The sequence below is a fragment of the Protobothrops mucrosquamatus genome, unplaced genomic scaffold (genome assembly GCF_001527695.2).
Source record: "Protobothrops mucrosquamatus isolate PMUCROS unplaced genomic scaffold, P.Mucros_1.0 scaffold2086, whole genome shotgun sequence".
NCBI lineage: Eukaryota > Metazoa > Chordata > Lepidosauria > Squamata > Viperidae > Protobothrops > Protobothrops mucrosquamatus.
This window is the reverse complement of record NW_015388188.1, coordinates 46,022-67,676: the sequence shown is the minus strand read 5'-3', so window position 1 is coordinate 67,676 and position 21,655 is coordinate 46,022. Positions and strand designations below refer to the sequence as shown.

The 21,655-nt window shown below is 41.5% G+C and overlaps 1 protein-coding gene across 3 annotated transcripts in view; it reads left to right on the top strand.

Annotated features, from left to right (window-relative positions):
- The window catches only part of CD36 (CD36 molecule), a 24,335-nt gene extending 7,050 nt beyond the window's left edge, over nucleotides 1-17,285 (top strand). The window contains exons 3-12 of one of the 3 annotated variants that reach the window (XM_015824018.1): nucleotides 120-264; nucleotides 2,312-2,488; nucleotides 4,112-4,203; nucleotides 5,596-5,642; nucleotides 7,749-7,818; nucleotides 9,707-9,894; nucleotides 10,818-10,936; nucleotides 12,175-12,248; nucleotides 13,960-14,014; nucleotides 17,121-17,285. In XM_015824018.1, coding sequence (XP_015679504.1) covers nucleotides 120-264; nucleotides 2,312-2,488; nucleotides 4,112-4,203; nucleotides 5,596-5,642; nucleotides 7,749-7,818; nucleotides 9,707-9,894; nucleotides 10,818-10,936; nucleotides 12,175-12,248; nucleotides 13,960-14,014; nucleotides 17,121-17,285 — 1,132 coding nt within the window. The remainder of the gene's footprint in view (nucleotides 1-119; nucleotides 265-2,311; nucleotides 2,489-4,111; nucleotides 4,204-5,595; nucleotides 5,643-7,748; nucleotides 7,819-9,706; nucleotides 9,895-10,817; nucleotides 10,937-12,174; nucleotides 12,249-13,959; nucleotides 14,015-17,120) is intronic. The other 2 variants (XM_029285693.1, XM_029285692.1) reach the window with 2 other exon arrangements.
- Nucleotides 17,286-21,655: the final 4,370 nt, after the last annotated feature.

Sequence of the window (21,655 nt, the reverse complement as noted above, 5' to 3'; positions counted from 1 at the left end):
AAAGGAAAGGAAAGGAAAGGAAAGTCAAATATCCATTTCTCTGCCAGCAAAGAGAGCTGTAATTATTTCTGATTTGTGTCAGCATTTAACAACCAACATGGAATCTCTTTTTCCTCAAGGATGCGATATAAGCCCAAGGAAAAGATCACTGAACATGAAGACGGCACCCTGTCTTACTTCCAGCGAAACATTTTTCTTTTTGAACCTGAAATGTCCGTTGGGACAGAAAATGATAATGTTACCACTGTCAACCTTGCTGTTGTGGTAAGCAAGACGCTCCCATAAGATTCCTGTCCCCTTGAGTACAGGTAGTCCTCGTCTTACAACAGTTCATTTAGTGACTGTTCAAAATTACAACGCCACTGGAAAAAAAATGACTTACGACCGTTTTTCAGTCACGACCTTTGCAGACCTCCCCAGGGGTCACGTGATCAAAATTCAGACACTCGGCCACTAACCCGTGTTTACGACGGTCGCAGTGTCCCGGGGTCACGTGATCCCCCTTTTGTGACCTTCTGACAAGCTAATGGGGGAAGCCAGGTTGACTTAACGACCCTGTTATTAACAACTGCAGTGGTTTACTTAACAACTGTGGCAAGAAAAGTTGTAAACCGGGGCAACACTCACTTAAGAAATTTCTCACTTAGCGACGTAAACTCTGGGATTAATTGTGATCGTACGTACGTCGAGGACTACCTGTGTTGTAATAACAAATCGATAAGCAGCTGGACTCGGGTGGTCTCCGTATCCTACAAGGATCTTCTCCTTTAACCATTTATTTGAGGCGAGAAAGAACTGGAGACGAGAACAAAATACAAAGACCTACAAATAGAAATAGAAAGACTGTGGCTCTTCTCTGCACTCTTTCTAGGAAATCCTGTCCAGTGTCTTTTTAAAATTCCCCCAGTCAAGGAGCACCCACAACTTCTGGAGGCAGGTTGTTCCACTGGTTAATTGTTCTCACTGTCAGGAAGTTTCTCCTTAGTTCTAGGTTGCTTCTCTCCTGGATTAGTTTCCATCCCTTGCTTCTTGTCCTGCCTTCAGGCGCTTTGGAGAATAGCTTGACTCCCTGTTCTTTGGGGCAACCCTGAGATATTGGAACACTGCTATCATGTCACCCCTATTTCTTTATTATTATTGTTATTATTGTTATTAAACTAGACATACCCAATTCCAGCAACCATTCCTTATAGGTTTTAGCCTCCAGTCTACTGATCATCTTCTAGTCCAGCCCCTTGCTCAACCCTATACTATTTCAGACAAGTGACTGTCCAGTGTCTTTTTAAAATCCCCCAGTCAAGGAGCACCCACAACTTCTGGAGGCAAGTCGTTCCACTGGGTAATTGTCCTCACCATTAATTGTCCTCACCATCATCTACCCGTCCTGGGTAATTGTCCTCACCATCTTCTAGTCCAGCCCCTTGCTCAACCCTATACTATTTCAGACAAGTGACTATCCAGTGTCTTTTTAAAATCTCCTGGATTAGTTTCCATCCCTTGCTTCTTGTCCTGCCTTCTGGTGCTTTGGAGAATAGCTTGACTCCCTGTTCTTTGGGGCAACCCCTGAGATATTGGAACACTTCTATCATGTCACCCCTATTTCTTCATTATTATTATTATTATTATTATTATTATTATTATTATTATTATTATTATTATTATTATTATTATTATTATTATTATTGTTGTTGTTGTTGTTGTTGTTGTTGTTGTTGTTGTTGTTGTTGTTGTTGTTGTTGTTGTTGTTGTTAAACTAGACATACCCAATTCCAGCAACCGTTCCTTATAGGTTTTAGCCTCCAGTCTACTGATCATCTTTGTTGCTCTTCTCTGCACTCTTTCTAGACTAGAGTCTCAACATCTTCTAGTCCAGTCCCTTGCTCAACCCTATACTATTTCAGACAAGTGACTATCTGGTGTCTTTTTAAAATCCCCCAGTCAAGGAGCACCCACAACGTCTGGAGGCAAGTCGTTCCACTGGGTAATTGTCCTCACCGTTAAGAAATTTCTCCTTAGTTCCAGGTTGCTTCTCTCCTGGATTGGTTCCCATCCCTTGTTTCTTGTCTTGTCTTCTGGTGCTTTGGAGAATATGTCATTATATTTATTCATTTTAAACTATTATTTAACTGTGATGCTCGTCTCATGGTATTGACATTAATCAAATTCCTTAGTACATATTAAGTATGGAAACTGTAAAACATTCTGTGATTTGATCAGATTTATAAGATTTAATTCAATCCGGTTATGAAACGTTTCCCTCTGTTTCCATCCCGGTATCAAAAGTTTATTAACGTATTTGCGTTTCCTGCAGGCTGCACCAGTTTTGTATCCGGATGTAGTTGGCTTACTGAATATGTTTATACAACAATCAAAATCAAAATTTCTCCAAACTAGAACTGTGAAAGAAATACTTTGGGGCTATGAAGATCCTTTCCTGAAATCAATTCCAATACAAGGCATTGATAAAGTTGTTGGAGTATTCTATCCTGTAAGTATAAACTCAAAGGTCCAGTGTAAGTATAAACTCAAATTGGTGGGAAGTCAGCCCCCCCCCAGAGAAAGAAATATTAAAAGGGCAGAAAAATATATTTTCTCAAAGGATCTTAAAGAGGCAGAAAAGCATGCCCAGTTTTTCTTAATAGCCCCAAGTCTCCCTCCCCCAAGCAGAAACCAGCTCTGTAGAAATGCAGATGTAATAATCCATTCAGGAAGGTTGGAGGCCTCCATCTTCTCATCTTTCCTACTATCTTCTCCTATTGGTTTCTTATGATTTATTAATGATTATTTGTAACTTATCATTAATGATTGTAACTATGATTATCATCTATGACTTATCGTCTTGTTGCTTTTATGTATACTGAGAGCTTGTGCGCCGGAGACAAATTCCTTACGTGTCCAATCACACTTGGCCAATAAAGAATTCTATTCTATTCTATTCTACTCTACTCTACTCTACTCTACTCTACTCTACTCTACTCTACTCTACTCTACTCTACTCTATATTCTATTCTATTCTATTCTATTCTATTCTATTCTATTCTATTCTATTCTATTCTATTCTATTCCATATTTTCTACTCTATTCTATTCCATATTTTCTATTCTATTCTATTCTATTCTATTCTATTCTATTCTATTCTATTCTATTCTATTCTATTCCATATTTTCTATTCTATTCTATTCTATTCTATTCTATTCTATTCTATTCTATTCTATTCTATTCCATATTTTCTATTCTATTCTATTCTATTATCAAGTTATTTTTGGTCTGCAAAAAAGTGTCTTTTATGGGTGTTTGAATTTTTTTTTATTTTCCACCCTCCTGGGAACTTGAACATCTAAATTAACTAGCATTATTTCAGAAGTGAAAGGATTAGGTTTCAAATATTCCATTTTTCTGCAACTGATTTCGGGGATATTTTGCATGCATTTTGAATTTATCCTGATCCATCATTTTATATACATGTCGATATCTTGATAGTTTTATGGCTGTGATTGCCTCATAATTTCAACCTTGTTTTTGACAACGTGAAAAGCGGAAAAATGGGAGGGTGGATAGGAACTGTAAACGTTGGCAATTTTTTCATGATCAACATTCAGAACATGGCAATTAGAAATTCTAATTATTGCAAAAGTGACAATGCTAATTCAAAGGCAGGAGGAAAAAATGGAATAATTATTAAGGAGGTAGAAATATCAATGCCCATACACTACTTTCATCTTTGTCATACAAGGCAATATTAAAATATTGATCAATTCCATATCACCATATTGAGGTTCCTGGGAGTTTAGTGAATTGGGTTATTTTTAAAAGACACGAATGCTTTATCTAAAAGTTAACTCAGGGCATCTTCAGAAAGTTTTTGTTTCCTGAACTGTGACCAAAAAAATTCCTTGTTTGAATTTTTAGCCAAACCCTACTTCAGAAATGATGGTCCCCATCTCCTAGGTACAGGAAAAAAAAGCCTGCTAAAATCAGAAAATTAAGAATGTTAGACATAATTTAGATTTTGGACAGTAGATTTTTAAATACTAAATACTAAAAAAAAATCATCTTAATGATCAAGATGAAAAATATGATTTCCTGTTCTGTCTCTTTTCTCTCGTTCAAGTTCAATGACACATCTGATGGCCCTTACCGAATTTACAGTGGGAAAAACAATATAAGCCAGACGGGAATTATACACAGTTATAAAAACAACAGGTATACAATATTTGGGAAGAAGCAGCTATATTTATTTATTTTCAAAATTTACAACGGTTTAGTTTAGCATTTACGTTCTGTTTTGTGAACTCTTGCAGGATCTGTCTTTTTTATTATATACATATATATATATATATATATTATATTTGTTTTCTGAGGTTTTCGCGGGTGTTTGTATGTAGGTCTTTGGTTATTCGGGTTTTCTCCCGTGTAAAATTGGAAGTGTCTTGGCGACTTGGGACTTCGTCGAAACGTCGCCAAGACACTTCCAATTTTACGCGGGAGAAAACCCGAATAACCAAAGACCTATATAAGTCCTTGACTTATGGCTAAGTGAGAAGTTTGTTAAGTGAGTTTTGTCCCATTTTGTGAGGTTTCATGTCACGTTTGTCAGCTGAATCACTGCAGTGGTTAAAATTAGTCGCACGATTGTTAAGTGAGTCTGGCTTCCTCCGTGTACAGTAGTGGCCAAAATTGTGGAAAACATTTGGGAAAAGTGTACAGTAGAAATGCCACCTTTGGTTAGGTTTCCACCCATTTTTATTCTAATTTCTTTATAACTGTAGCCTTCTTCACTTAATAATACTATTTTACATCGCTTTCTGGGCAACCAGTCAACTCTTTGCACCATTACTTTAATTTTATTATGTTTGACAAGCTCACTGAATGAAAGAACACAAAAAAACCCCAACCAACTTGATAACGATCAAGTAACATACTGACACATGTCCTCCTCTCAGCTTCAATACGTGACATCAATTACAGAATCCTACCGTGATCCAATTGGCTCATTGCCAAAACAATATGACACCTGATAGGCTCTCTAAACACTCCTGCTCATTGGCTACCATCAGATGAAGGAAAGCTACCTGATATCAACCTAAGCAAGTTGTGCTTCCTTTTTCTGGTTATCTGGCTATGACTTTTCATAGAATACAGTACAGATAATTGAACAAATTATGTTGCATTACATTCTTGATTAAATTATCTTTCCACTGATACTGTATATAATTTTATGGTACTACTCCAAAACAAGTGGTGTTATTAGCCATCCAACCTCAAAAATACACTTTTCCCAAAAGGTTTCCACAATTTTGGCCACTACTGTAGTCAATCAGATTTATGTTTGCTATACAAATACTATCCTAGTCTTGCTTTTTCAGGAGGCTGTTTATTATTTTACACATACATTCCTCCTATCTTAACATAAATGAATATATTTTTTTTCAAATCCTTCTTGTAAGGAATGGGATTATAAAAGACCTTGAGAACAGAAAATCTACTCTGCCCTGGAATTCCCACACTTATCTTAGCTTCAGAAGACAAATGTTTAGTTGGGAAAACTGCACGGCATCCACTGAGTTGCATATTCTTTTTCTCTCTTTTTTTTAGGACCCTTGAATACTGGCAAAGTTATTGTGCTATGGTGAATGGCACCGGTAAGTCTGTCAATGGAACAATATCGAACATGTATTTCTGAGTAGAACACCCAACCCACATTTTGGCATGCATTAAAACAGAGTTCCCCAAACTTTTGGGATTGGTGGCCCGGAGTGGGGGGAGCGGGGAAAGAAAGGATGGTTTTATGGGAGGGATAAATGCATGCACGTGCGTATGTGTGCACATGAACACCCGTTGTTTGCACAAGAGGGGAACATAAGCGTCCACGACGCTCATGGTGACGTGAGCGCTTGCATGTGGGGCTGTAGGCACTTGCGTGTGTGGGGCCACAAACACCTGTGATGATGCTCGCGCTCTTGGGGCCGTGAACACCTGTGATGCTTGGGGTGACACTTGTGCAGGGGCGTTCAATGCCTGCGATGCTCACAGTGATGCTCGCACGAGTGGAGCTATGTACATGTATGCATGCATGTACACTGGCCAGCCACTCACACAGCCCCTGCATTAAAATAGGCAAGGTTGGAACTGAAGCCTACTTGGTAAGATAACACCCCAAAGAAAAGAAAGGATGAGAGGAATGGGAGCTAGTCATTATTTATGAATCTTCACAATATCTGGCTAAATTATTAAGCTACTTTAGGGGTCTAGAAAGGGGACAAATACTGAGTTTTGTGTAGGCTGTTGGAGTCCAACTGCATATGGATGGGATTGGTGTGATGACCTCACCATTCAAATGTCTTCATTTGGTCTGATCGTGGCTTGCAGCAGAGGCACCAAGTACACCTAACAAGGTTTTCTGAATGCGGACCAAGACACAACCCCAACATTTAGAGATAGAACATCTATCTGAGGAATGTTAAGCTTGTTCGCCGTTAGTGTTTTGTTTCAACAACTATTATCTTTCCTAAATTAATTAAAGAGCACTATAAGGGTGAGGTTTTGTTCTCTGAGCTTGTGGATCGGTTTCTGAATGTTTCATTACCAGCAGTGGTGCGATTCAGCTGGTTTGCACCCGTTCGGTAGAACCGGTAGCTAAATTTTGTTGAGTTCGGAGAATCAGCTGAACCCATGCTGCTTCTGGAAGTCCGTTCTAGGCCTCGGATGCCTGGAGGAGGTCTCCCAGACCTAGAACGGCCCACCGGAAGTGCATGGATGTCACTTCCGGAAGTCAATTCTAGGCCTCGGAGGCCCAGGCCTGCATCCACGTAGAGAACCGGATGTTCAGGTATTTGAATCCCACCACTGGTTACCAGCTTGGTAACATCTTCAGTGGAGTTTGGGGGATGTCAGTGTCAGTGTTCTTCTGTTTATAAGGGCTTCAGGTGTGTCGAGTGAGGGTCTTGTGATGGTTCAGGTGTGAATCATAAGTGAGAGGCTTGTGATGGGTCTTACGATGGAGAGGTTACATCAGGATGGGGTCATTGGGAGGTGAACCGCTGGTAGAAGGGGGTCTTGTGAGGGATGGTTGAGGGTTGGTGCTATCGCTGGCTGGCTGTGCGGTTGATTTGAATTCTGAGGGGTTCATAAGCTGATTGTAGGTCAATGTGTCTGTTGATGGAATTGCTTGTGGAGTGCCAGGCTTCTATGAACTCACGAATGTGGTGGGTGGTAGTGTGGCTGATGATTTTAGTGTTGCTCTATCCACACCAACAGCAAACAACCCCAGTGCGACTGGAGCTGGTTAGGGAACCAACCCACAAGCCTGGAGAATGAACGTTCCCCCACATCCTACCCCATAGCTACAAATATTTGACACTATTGCAAACAACACTGTTTTGGAACCTTGCTCCATCAACGTTCATTGTTAAGGTTAAAAGAAACTTCACAATCCTGGGTAGCTTCCTATGCCCTGACTAATGCCCGAGAAAAAGATTTCCAGCTTAAAGCTCTTTACAAGTCCAAATTTGCCTTCAGGTCCTAGGTGTGTAAACTCCAGGAAAAAAAATGTTAACCTGCATGTTGTAAGAAGGCTTGCCTTGGCCTCTGATAATCCAACCGTTAAAACTGAAGAGCTGAGTTGGATGAACAGGGAATCAGTCAGACCCAACCTTAGTTGTAAAGCCGTGCTTTGAATTCAGATGCAGGATTTTTGTACGAGCTGCGAGGCTCACCGTTCACAACACATTCTGATTGTAACTCAACAGATGCAGCGTCCTTCCACCCTTTTGTCGACAAGAGTGATGTGCTGTATTTCTTTTCCGCAGATATTTGCAGGTAAGGGATCTTGAGCAAATGGGGCCATTCCTTTCATTCTGAAATATAGGTACTTCTCCACGTACGATCACAACGGGGGGGGGGCAGGGTTTCTGTGGCCAAGCAAGCTGTTTGTTAAGTCAATCACCCCTGATTTTACAACCTTTTTTTTTTGCCATGGTTGTTAGGCAAAACACTGCAGAACAACAACAACAACAACAATAATAATAATAACAATAATAATAATAATAATAATAATAATAATAATAATAATAATAATAATAATAATAATAATAATAATAATAATAATAATAATAATAATAATAATAATAATAATAATAATAATAATAATAATAATAATAAAGTTGGAAGGGACCTTGGAGGTCATCGAGTTCAACCCCCTGCTCAGTCAGGAAACCCTACACCATTTCGGACAAATGGCTGTCCAGTCTCTTCTTAAAAACCTCCTGTGTTGGAGCATTCACAGCTTCTGGAGGCAGGTTGTTCCACTGGTTGATTGTTCTAACTGTCAGGAAGTTTCTCCTTAGTTCCAGGTTGCTTCTTTCCTTGATTAGTTTCCATCCGTTGCTTCTTGTCCTGCCTTCAGGCGCTTTGGAGAATAGCTTGACTCCCTCTTCTTTGTGGGCAACCCCTGAGATACTGGAACACTGCTATCATGTCCCCCCTCGTCCTTCTCTTCGTTAAACTAGACATACCCAATTCCAGCAACCATTCCTTATATGTTTTAGCCTCATAAAGAGAATGTGGCTTCCCCCGTTGACTTTGCTTGTTGGAAGCCAGCTCGGAAGGACACAAATAGCAATCATCCAATCCCAGGATGCTTCATCCGTCATAAATACATGCCCAAATTTTAATCACATGACTATGGGGATGCAGAAATGGTCATACGTGCGAGGACCAATCATAGATCACTTTTTTTTCCCAGGGCCCTTGTAACTTTTTGACGGCTTGCTAAATGAACGGTTGTAACTCAAGGACTACCTGGGATAGAATTTTGAAAAATCAGCAACATTCAACGGCAGGACGTCTGAATTAATTGAGCTGGGCTGCCTAATTGAACAAGAGGGATTGACAGCTTCTCTATTAAAACTGTAACTCAAAATCCAGTTTACCCTCGAACTGTTAGCATTCAGAGACCTTAACCGCTTCGTCACCATCTCCATTATTTCGGGAACCAATTGGGGTCCTTTGCAAAATTCTAGATTTCAAGGCCATCTGAGAAGACGCTTTGTTTTTATATGGCTATTTAGAACTTCTGCCTCCCCAAAGAATGGTGCCAATTCTGTTTCTGCCTTGGTGAGACGCCAATCACTCCTACCTCACCCAGGTGGAGAGCGATCTGATCGAAGATCCCCTCATTTTGATCAAGGAATGAGATCCAAGAGGTTAGATCAGAGGTCCCCAACCTTGGCAACTTTAAGACCTGTGGACTTTAACTCCCAGAATTTCTCAGCCAGCCAAGCTGGCTGAGGAATTCTGGGAGTTGAAGTCCACAAGTCTTCAAGTTGCCAAGGTTGGAGACCCCTGTGTTAGATGATCAACCGAGTCTTGGAGAAATGTGATTGGTGGCTACAAGATTGGTGGATGTCCCAAAGGGGCTTTTCCAAAAGGCAACTTGGACTTTGTTTTTCTTTGAAGATGTTTCGCTTCTCGCCCAAAAAGCCTTTTCAATTCTGGAGTTCTGCAGAGCTGAAGAAGCGTCTTGGATGAGAGACAAAACGTCTTCAAGGAAGAACGAAGTCCAGTTGCCTTTTGAAAAAGGACTTTTTGGGATAACCATGACCTAGATGACTGAGAATCTCCATCGACAAGATTGGTGGCTCTTTTTTTTAAATCATGGTGTATGATCCTTCATAGCGCTGCTTCATATATATATATATTTTTGCAGGTCTATCTCTGCAATATTTGATACTGAGAATACGGTGAAAGAGATCCTTCTTTATCGGTTCCCTATTTCTCCAAAGGCTTTTGCCTCGCTCGATATCAATCCGGATAATATATGCTTCTGCACCGAAATGGAGCTGAGTCGGAACTGCTCACTAAGGGGAATTCTGGATGTCAGCTCCTGCAAAGGAGGTAACAGAGGAAAAAGAGGAGGGATTGAGTAGGATTAATTGAAATGGAAATTGCATCAGAAGCTGGACTCTTGACTGTTTCACGTGTGACTTTTGGTAGCATCCAAATCAGAACTCGGCATTTTTTGATGGCATGCTCAGCCGGTGGTCTTCTGAAATCTGTTTATATCCACACCAAACAGGGCCAGATGTTGAATCTCGGAGATGATACAAAGGAGAAAAAATGTACCTAGCAGGAACCTTTTATCTCTGTCAGCCAGGGTTATCTTCTGCTCCATGGTGGTCCAAGAATCAGAATGCTTGGCCCTTCTATTTGTGTAGCCTGGTCCTTGTTAATCCATGCTCAGCACACAAGTTTTATTCCTTATAACTTTTGTGACATAGCTGTAACTAGAGGAAAGTCCATTGCAACCATTTCCTTCTCCTTCTCCTTCTCCTCCTCCTCCTCCTCCTCCTCCTCCTCCTCCTCCTCCTCCTCCTCCTCCTCCTCCTTCTTCTCCTCCTCCTCCTCCTTCTTTTCTTTCTCCTCCTCCTCCTCCTCCTCCTCCTTCTTCTTTTCTTCTTTTCTTTTTCTTCTCCTTCTCCTTCTCCTCCTCCTCCTCCTCTTTTTCCTCCTCCTCCTCCTCCTCCTCCTCCTCCTCCTCCTCCTCCTCCTCCTTCCTTCCTTCCTTCCTCCTTCCTCCTTCCTCCTTCCTCCTTCCTCCTTCCTCCTTCCTCCTTCCTTCTTCCTTCTGAAGTTTTGATTTGGATCATGTCCAATCTGCCAAGCTTACTAGGGTTGTAGTTGGTGAATAAGTTCACCAAGTGGTTTGCTGCTATCCCAAAGGTAGAAAGATCTCCAGTCTTCCATTCAGTTTCGGTAGTAGAATGGAACGTTATGATCCAAACTTGTTAACCATCTTCATTTCCTTTTTATTTCCGCAGGCAAACCAGTCTACATCACATTGCCCCATTTCCTAGAGGCGAGTGAGGAACTTTTTCAATTTGTTGAGGGACTGAAGCCAAATATGGAAGAACATATGACTTTTGTGGATGTGGAACCAGTAAGTGACTGCCAATTAAATCCGTATCCATGCCTCTTCTGTCTTAGAATGAGACCCTTGGAGTTAATTTTCAGGTTTCTGCACCAAAGTGGAAAGTTTTCTCCTAGTCCACAGTCCACAGTGCTCTCTGAGCTTGCTTGTTTCCTTGCAGATGTTGCATTACCCAAATTAGGCAACATCATCAGTGCTAGTAAGGAGGGCTGTTTGCTTACTAGCAATGATGATGTTACCTAGTTTGGATGATGAAACATCTGCAAGGAAACAACCAAGGTCAGAGAGCACCAAGGATCCAACCATCCTCCTCCTCCTCCTCCTCCTCCTCCTCCTCCTCCTCCTCCTCTTCCTAGCACTGGTGATGTTACCTAGTTGGGTAATGAAATGTCTGCAAGGAAACAACCAAGCTCAGAGAGCACCAAGATCCCCACAGTCCTCGTCCTCGTCCTCCTCCTCCTCCTCCTCCTCCTCCTTCTCCTCCCTCCTGCTCCTCCTCTTCTTCTTCTCCTCCTCCTCCTCTTCTGCCTTCTAGCACTGATAATGTTACCTAGTTAGGGTAATGAAATGTCTGCAAGGAAACAACCAAGCTCAGAGAACAACAAGGACCACTCAGTCCTCCTCCTCCTCCTCCTTCTCCTCCTTCTCCTCCCTCCTGCTCCTCCTCTTCTTCTTCTCCTCCTCCTCCTCTTCTGCCTTCTAGCACTGATAATGTTACCTAGTTAGGGTAATGAAATGTCTGCAAGGAAACAACCAAGCTCAGAGAACAACAAGGACCACTCAGTCCTCCTCCTCCTCCTCCTCCTCCTCTCCTTCTAGCACTGATGCCTCGTTTTCTAGCACTGATGACTCGTTTCAACCCTGAGCTACAAATATTCCCCTTCATTGCATGAAGACTTTTCAAGGGCCCATCAGCCTGTACTTCAAGGAGGCTTCTGGGTTGTTTTTGCTGCTTATTCTAAGCACATTTAAAAAGCAAAGCACACCAACCTTAAAAACAAACGTCCATCTCAAAATGGATGAATATCCGGTTTAAATTAATTGCAATCAGATCCCTGAAACAAGTAAAGTACTGCAGCTATGGTTTCCTGGCTAATTGGGAGTCAACCTTGTCCAGGGCTGGGGAAACCCTTCTAAACTCAGCATTTGAATGCATTAGTCGTCTGTATGCATTATTTTCCCTATTCAGTGCTGCTAATCTTTGAATATTCCCACCCGTGAAGTTCTCTGTATTTGTTCTGTTTTAGATCACAGGGCTTACCATGCACTTTGCCAAAAGGCTGCAGATAAATTTACTGGTGCAACCGAATTCAAAAATCACGTAAGTCTTGACTATTATTGGGAAAACGTCGGCCAATGGATTGTTCTACATGTAGGCTTATTAGGAGAACGGGCTTATGCGCAGCAGCATCTTGAGGTCAACCTCTGCAAAATGGCAGGCATGACATTCTTACTCAAGCTCCGCCCCCTTTCAGAAGGGGACCTTTAGGCTCTCACCATTGGCCATGCCCACTTCGCCCCCAACCAACCGCCTCAGCCTGTTCACAGCCAGCTTTCCCCATGCTGGCTCAGGAATTCTGGGAGTTGAAGTCCACGAGTCAGAAAGCGGCCTAGGCCTAGGCCAGAGGTAGGCCACCTTGGCTCTTTTATGACGTGTGGACTTCAACTCCCAGAATTCCTGAGCCAGCCACGCTGAAGGGAAAGGGAGAGGTTTCCAAGCTGAGCCATGCTGGCTCAGGAATTCTGGGAGTTGAAGTCCACGAGTCAGAAAGCGGCCTAGGCCTAGGCCAGGGATAGGCAACCTTGGCTCTTTTATGACTCGTGGACTTCAACTCTCAGAATTCCTCAGCCAGCCACGCTGAGGGGAAAGGGAAAGGTTTCCAAGCTGATATAATAATAGTAGTAGTAGTAGTAGTAGTAGTAGTAATAATAATAATAATAATAATAATAATAATAATAATAATAATAATAATAATAATAATAATAATAATAATAATAATAATAATAATAATAAAGTTGGAAGGGACTTTGGAGGTCATCTAGTCCAACCCCCTGCTCAGGCAGGAAACCCTATACCATTTCGGACAAATGGCTGTCCAGTCTCTTCTTAAAAACCTCCTGTGTTGGAGCATTCACCGCTTCTGGAGGCAGGTTGTTCCACTGGTTAATTGTTCTCATTGTCAGGAAGTTTCTCCTTAGTTCTAGGTTGCTTCTCTCCTTGATCAGTTTCCATCCGTTGCTTCTTGTCCTGCCTTCAGGCGCTTTGGAGAATAGCTTGACTCCCTCTTCTTTGGGGCAGCCCCTGAGATATTGGAAGACTGCTATCATGTCCCCCCTCGTCCTTCTCTTCGTTAAACTAGACATACCCAATTCCAGCAACCGTTCCTTATATGTTTTAGCCTCCAGTCCCCTGATCATCTTTGTTGCTCTTCTCTGCACTCTTTCTAGAGTCTTGGCATATTTTTTACATCGTGGTGACCAAAACTGGATGCACTACTCCAAGTGTGGCCTTACCAAGGCATTGTAAAGTGGTATTAATACTTCACATGATCTTGATTCTATCCCTCTGTTAATGCAGCCCAGCACTGTGTTGGCTTTTTGGGCAGCTGCAGCACACTGCTGGCTCATATCCACCAATCTCATTCATCTGAGACAGTTCCATCCACCTTATAGATAACGCCTTATCTGCTTTGTTGACCTCGTCCGTTCTTCCGAGAAATGTGTATGCTTGGCTACCAAAAAGAGACCTTTCCTTGCTGTGTTTTGCGTATTTTGAAAATGCCATTAGCTTTTTACTCAAAGGGAATAATTTAAATGAATATGGACATTTCAAATTGGGTTAGGATTGGAGGAAGGACCAAGTTGAAGCAGGCATTTTTCTCCACAAGGCAATTTCAATCGGGGGTCCAAGAAAAATAGTATAGAATTCAAATTAATGTACTGTAGCTATTTCTTGCATTTTTCACAAGACAGCCGGCCCAAAGTGAGCTGTTCTAATATTGCTTTTTTAATATATTTTTTGTTTCCTACAGAGTCCTCAAAAACATCAAGCAACACTTTCTCTTTCCTATTTTGTGGCTGAATGAGGTCAGTGGCTGTCTTTTTCAATTAATAATAATAATAATAATAAAGTTGGAAGGGACCTTGGAGGTCATCGAGTCCAACCCCCTGCTCAGGCAGGAACCCTACACCATTTCAGACAAACGGCTGTCCAGTCTCTTCTTAAAAACCTCCAGTGTTGGAGCATTCACTGCTTCTGGAGGCAGGTGGTTCCACTGGTTAATTGTTCTAACTGTCAGGAAGTTTCTCCTTAGTTCTAGGTTGCTTCTCTCCTTGATTAGTTTCCACCCGTTGCTTCTCGGGTTGCTGTAATCCTTCCTTTTAGTCTGACTCTTAGAGCAATCTGGGATCAATGTTGATAAGACAAGATAACCTTTATTGTCATTTTTTTTTTTACTGTGGGCACAACGGCACACATCAAAAATGAAATTTAGTTGCCCACTCTCAAAGTGAAACAACATACATGACACACACCTATACATACTATGTACAACTTATGTATAGACCCACACCCCTACATATACATAAGAAATAAATATTAAATACTGTTCAACTTGAATATATAATGGAAGGAGGAAGCTTGAGAGTTCACAAGGTTAATGCTGTATGGAATGAAACTATGGCTGAATCTGGATGTTCTGCTTTGGATACCACAGAGCCTTCTCCCAGAAGGTAACAAGGAAACCAGGTCGTGAAGAGGGTGTGTAGTGTCCCAGACAATCTTACGGACCCTGCTCAAGCAACACTTCTGTGCTATGTCCTGGATGGAAGGGAGGGAGCTGCCAATGATCTTTTCTGCCGTCCTCACCACTCTCTGCACCGCCTTCCCGTCTGAAGCAGTGATGCTTCCAAACCAGACTGTGATGCCATATGACAGGATGCTCTCAATCGTCCCCCTGTAGAAAGTGGTCAGGACAGGGGAAGGAAGATGTGCTTTTCTCATGTGACGCTGAAAATGCAGGCGCTGCTGTGCCCGCTTCACCAGTTTCTCACTGTTGAGCGACCAAGCCAACTAGACAGATCCCCCAAAATATCTGCTTCTATATGATCATCTACCCATCATGGAAGGACTAAGAACTTGTCTCAATTCTCTGATCAAAAATAAGATTCAGAGATCCTGTCCTTAACTTGATGGCCATCACATAACACAGTGACAAATGTCCTCCTCTCAGCTTCAATACATGACATCCATCACTGAATCCTACTGTGATCTGATTGGCTCATTGCCAAAACAAGATGACACCTGATTGGCTCTCTAAACACTCATGCTCACTGGCTGCAATCAGATGAAGGAAAGCTACCTGAGATCAACCTAAACAAGTTGTGCTTCCTTTTTCTGGTTATTTGGCTATACCTTTTCATAGAATACAGTACAGGTAATTGAACAAACTATGTTGCATTACATTCTCGATTAAATTATCTTTCCATTGATATATAATTTTATGGTACTACTCCAAAAAAAGTGGTATTATTAGCCATCAAACCTCACAAATACACTTTTCCCAAAAGGTTTCCACAATTTTGGCCACTACTTTATCTGTGCCCTCTGGGTCATCTGAATCAGAGTGCAAATGGCTGTGGAATCTTGTTAGAAATGCAGAAAGGACTGTGTGATAAACACACTGTGCGGCAGCAGCCAAACAAGCTAAAGCAATCCTTGATTACATAAACAGAGGCACAGTATCAAAACCACGTGAAGTATTAGTACCGCTTTATAAAGCCTTAGTAAGGCCACACCTGGAACACTGCATTTAGTTTTGGTCACCACATTACAAAACAAGATGTTGAGGCTTTGGAAAAAGTACAGAGAAGAGCAACTAAGATGATAGAAGTCCTGGAGACTAAAATATATGAAGAACAGTTTCTTGATTTGGATTTGGCCAGTCTAGAGAAAAGAAGGAGGAGGTGGGAAATGATAGAAGTATTCCAGTATTTGAGAGGCTGCCACACAGAGGAGGGGGTCAACTTATTTTCCAAAGCACCAGAAGACAAAACAAGAAACAATAGGTGGAAACTAATCAAGGAGAGAAGCAACCTGGAATTAAGGAGAAACTTCCTAACAGTGAGGACAATTAAGCAGCACAACAACTTGCCTTCAGATGTTGCAGGTGCCCCATCACTGGAGGTTTTAAAGAAGAGATTGGACAGTTATTTGACTGAAATGGTATAGGGTCTCCTGCTTGAGCAGGGGGCTGGACTAGAAGACCTCCAAGGTCCCTTCCATCTCTATTATAATTCTGATTCTGATTCCTGTCTACAACGTAGATGAAATTCTGGATGGCTTCCTTCTGGATGACAGGAAGTCATTTTGACCATCGGGAGATGTTGCTTTGCTTTCTCCTTGCCTTCTTGCTATATTATTAACTACAAGGATGAAGATACAATACCTACCCCCTGACCTACGTACAACTGTGGACCTGCACCTTTTTCGCCGAGCCCTGAAAACTCATCTATTTTGTGCGGCCGGCCTGGCGTAGTCTTAATTAGGTTTTAGTATAGGTTTTTTATGGGGTATTTTAGAGCAGGCCTTTATTTATTTAATTTGATTTTAGAATAGATATTTATTGTGATTTTTATTATCGCCTGTTCACCGCCCTGGGTCCCGTAAGGGAGATAGGGCAGTATACAAATCTAAATAAACAAACAAACAAACAAACAAACTTGGCCATTCTCATTAGCGTTTCGCTCTCATTGCTAACTGGGGAAGGGGCACATCTCTTGAAAACCTAGGACTGTAGAAGTTCTTCTCCTCTCCTGTACCCCAAAAAAATATTTTAAAAGAGACTGAATTGCAATTTTTGGCCTGGCTGAAGAGATACTCTGTTAAACACATGGGAACTAATAGTGTTCATTATCCTTTTTTTTAAAAAAAAAAATTAAACCAGATTTAATGCTTGTCCTGATCCCAGTTCATTTTTATGTTGGTTCTCCTCTCTCTCTCTCTCTACTGCTTTTTTATCTGATGCCCGAGAATTAATTTGTTACTTGCAATAGTCTTCCTTCCTGTTGCAGTTGGGCCCTCTATTTTACGCAAAATTGTGCAAATTGCAAGATAGCTCTTCTTTGGGGATGGAGTGTTGAGTATTGAGCCAGTGTTCTTCTGATGCTAAATATTTTTCTCCCTTTTCTCTAGACGGCTGTGATCAGTGACGAGAAAGCAGAACTCTTCCGATCAAAAGTGACCGACAAGATCAAGTTGCTGAACATCATGCAAATATTGCTCATCACTCTTGGTTGTGTGATGTTCCTGGGATTCCTCATTGCCTTTTTCGCATGCAGAAGAAAGACTTCCAAATAAGTAATCTAAAATAGGATTGGGAATTTAGATAAATTAATTCAGCTCCACCAGATTCTGGGTGGCATTGGACATTAAAAAAATAAAGTGAGAAGCAAGAAAACAAACAAACAAGAAAAGAACAATGGATCTCCAGGCAAACATTCCAACTAGCAGATCAAATTCTTGAACTGCCCAGGTTTTAGGCAATATCCTAAACATTAAACATCTCCAGAGGATGCCGTTGCAGCTGGCAGGCGCTCTGACGGCACTACAGATAGACCTTGATTGACGGCCACAATTGAGCCCAAAATTTATGATGTTAAGCCAGACATTTGTTAACTGAGTTTTGCCCCATTTTACCACTTTGCTTGCCACATTTGTTAAGTGTATCACAGCAGTTGTTAAATGAGCAACACAGTCAGTGGTGGGATTCAGCCGGTTCGCACCACTTCGGCAGAACCAGTAGCATAAATTTTGTTGAATGCACACCACTTCTGGAAGTCTGTTCTAGGCCTCAGAGGCCTGGAGGAGGCCTTCCAGGCCTAAGAATGGCCTGCCGGAAGTACGTGGATGCCACTTCCGGAAGTCCATTCTAGGCCTTGGAGGCCCAAGCCTGCATCCACCGGTTGTTCAGTATTTGAATCCCACCACTGAACACAGTTGTTACGTAAATCTGGCTTCCCCATTGACTTTGCTTGTCAGAAGGTCGCAAAAGGGGATCACGTGGCCCCAGGGGGACACTGCGACCGTCATAAATGTGAGCCAGTTGCCAAGTGTCTGAATTTTGAACATGCGATCACAGGGTTGCTGCTACGGCCGTCCGTGTGAAAATCAATCCTAAGTCACTTTTTCTTTTCCAGTGCTGTTGCAACTTCAAACGGTCACTAAGCAAATTGTTGTAAGACGAGGGTAACCTGTGACCCATTACTCAGAAATTTTGTTTTTAACCAAGTGACTTTTTTATTTTTAAACTCTCAAGTTTTCACTTCATACATTTGAAGAACAGAGAGTGGAAAACCTTAAAACGATTCTCTAGTTGAACGTCGAATGTAATTCACTTCTGGGCTTCATCCATGGAAAGTATATCCTTCAACTGCAAATAGGCAATTTGGATTTTTTTTTTTTTATTTGAAAGGAAAACAGATGAATTTGTGTATTTTGTTTAGCTATCGGACTGACCCGCGGCAAGACTGTGTAGTTCAGGTATTGGCCAGCTGGGGGCAATGCTGCATTTCCATGAAAATGGAAATTATTATTTTTTTTATCAGAAAGCAAAAGTCAAAATTATAATACCCCCTTACATGCAGCAACATGACTTTAATAGCAAGTAATTTATCTCAAGACCAAAATTATTATTGTCAAACAAATAAAAAGATGGATATTCTTCCTTCCCTTTTCACTCGTTGTATTTCATTTTGAAGACAAGTTGAATAATTGTGATGCTTGCAACGTGAACATTTGAAACTGTAATTAATGTTGATAGATTGTCTTACCTTTTTTTTCTTTTATCTGCATTTGATACTCAAATCTGATACAATATTAAAAATCTAAGCATATTTTATAAACACACATTGAAATAACACCGTGTACTAAAACTGAGAAGATAGAGCAATGGATGGCTTCTATGGCTAGATTTAATAGTATGTTAAAGGACTGAGTATTTCTGTATTAACATTTTATAGAGATACTTTTAGTTTCTACAGATATCACTCACTTATTCATTCTACTNAGAGAGAGAGAGAGAGAGAGAGAGAGAGAGAGAGAGAGAGAGAGAGAGAGAGAGAGAGAGAGAGAGAGAGGTGTAAATTATATTAGCTCTCTATTAAAATCAGTTTGGGACATTTGAAAAGAAGCCACATCAGAATGCAGCTTTAAGATTTTTGGTTAGTCTTTCAGAACTGTGACGAGGGTCCTCCATCATCCAACTGGTCCAAGATCTTTGAAAGATATGATTCCATGGTTCCAAGATCACGTCTGCCAGCTCCTTCAGAATACTTGAGCAGAGCAGATTTTGGTTCTGCTTTATCTAGCAGTGGTCTAGATCAAAGGTCCCCAACCTTTTGAGCACCAGGGACCAGTTACACGGAGAGAGATTTTTCCGTGGACCGAAGAGTGCGTGATTTTGTGTGCTGCCTGCATCCCGTGGATGGGGCTTTGTTTGTTTGTGCAGCCTGGTTGCTGGCATGCTGCGGCCCGGGATCGGTCCATGGACCGGAGGTTGGGGACCCCTGGTTTAGGTCAGTGGTCCTCAACCTGTGGTCCATGGACCTCTAGGGGCTGTGATGCTGTCACAGGGATTCCAGGAAGGCTTGAAGAAATATTATAATTTAAATCTTGAGTTAAGTCTTGGTGCTCCATGGCTATGGTCCATGGCCACAAAAGGTATTTAAAGGAGGTCCATGTTGAAGAAAAGGTTGAGAACCACTGGTCTAGATAAGAAGCTTCAAACTTTTTAGGCCATTAATCTAGTTAAGTCAAAACAAAACAGCTTCTAGAACCTTGACCAAGAGGCAAAACTCTAGTGGTGGAAAGTTAACTAAGTCTGAACAATTTTGTCTGTAGTTTCTCACGGAACCCCATCCCAGCGTAACCCAGTTTGAAAAATCTTAGTCGAGATGTCTAGATTGTGTTCTTGATGTCTAGATGTCTTGGTCTAGATATCTAGAATGTCCAGGAGATGCTTCAATGTCACTTGTTGACATTTGCTAAGATCCCAACAACTCTCTGATAGAAAAATGTCTCTCTTTAGAGAAGAGCGTATATTTTTGTCTACTCAGGAACGTGTTAAATGCCAGCTTTTTGCATCTGGAATTGTAGGGGTCCAAAATCAATTGCATGCTTGGTAAGTTGCTTCAGTCCTGGTGGGGTCATTTGATTCCTGAGGCGTGAACCCATTTGCATGGCAGCAGAGAATTTGAACCCCTAAGTACTGCTCTCCAGAAACAGCAGCTGTTGAGTGAGTTAAGCCAACTAAACTAAGGGTGGAGGCAATAGGAAGGGGGGGGGAGCCTCTGTGTTCACAGCTGCATTAGCACATCATTGCAAAAAAGAAAAAGAAAAACGAATCTTTTCAAGTCAGTCCGAAACTTCTTGACTTGGACTTATTTCAATCTCAGGACTTTGCTAACAAAATTTGCAATAAAAGCTTCACACAAATATGAATCTTCTTGGGACTTCACTATTGCTTCACTGTACCACTTTATCTTGCCTAATGTCTGAACAGGGCAGCTGGTTGATTATTACTGAGTCTGGAATGTGTAAGCTAGGTTTGAAAGTTCCTGAGATGTTTATGGACCTGGGAATGGAATGGAATGGGATGGAATAGAATAGAATAGAATAGAATAGAATAGAATAGAATAGAATAGAATAGAATAGAATAGAATAGATATTGGAATATGGAATGGAATGGAATGGAATGGAATGGAATAGAATAGAATAGAATAGAATAGAATAGAATAGAATAGAATAGAAATAAACAATGGAATAGAATAGAATAGAATAGAATAGAATAGAATAGAATAGAATAGAATACAGCTGGAAGGGACCTTGGAGGTCTTCTAGTCCAACTGCCTGCTCAGGCAGGAAACCCTATACCAGTGATGGCGAATCTTTTAGAGACCGAGTGCCCAAACTGCAACCCAAAACCCACTTATACATCATTGGGTGCCGTGTGGGTGTGGCCCATTGGGTGGGCGTGGCTGCAGTGGTAACGGCAGACTGGGTGGGACTAAAAAGTTCAATCAATCAATTCCAACTTTGCAAGATCTTTTTTTTTCCCACGAGAAGTTGAAATTGACTGATTGATTGAACCTTTTTTTTTTTTTTTTGCACACGGCAGTGGAGGCCTAAAGTGAAAAGGTTTTATAAAACGCAGCTGAAGGCCTAGGACTGGGTCGATGGCGCACGTGCCCACAGAGAGGACTCTGAGTGCCGCCTCTGGCACCCCTGCCAAAGGTTCACCACCACTGACCTATACCATTCCAGACAAGTGGATGTCCAGTCTTTTCTTAAAAACCTCCAGTGATGAAGCATCCACAACTTCTAAAGGCAAGCTGTTCTACTGCTTAATTGTCCTCACTGTTAGGAAGTTTCTCTGTAATTCCAGGTTGCTCCTCTCCTTGATTAGTTCCCATCCATTGTTTCTTGTCTTGTCTTCTGGTGCTTTGGGAAATAAGTTGACCCCCCTCCTCTTTGTGACAGCCCCTCAAGTATTGGAATATTGCTCACGTGTCATCCCTAGTCCTTCTTTTCTCTAGAGTTGAAGGAGTCTAGACTAACCATACCAAATTCCTTCAACCTGTCTTTATATATTTAATCTCCAGGCCCTTAATAATATTAGTTGCTATTCTTTGCACTTTTTCCAAAGTCTGAACATGTGGTGACCAAAACTG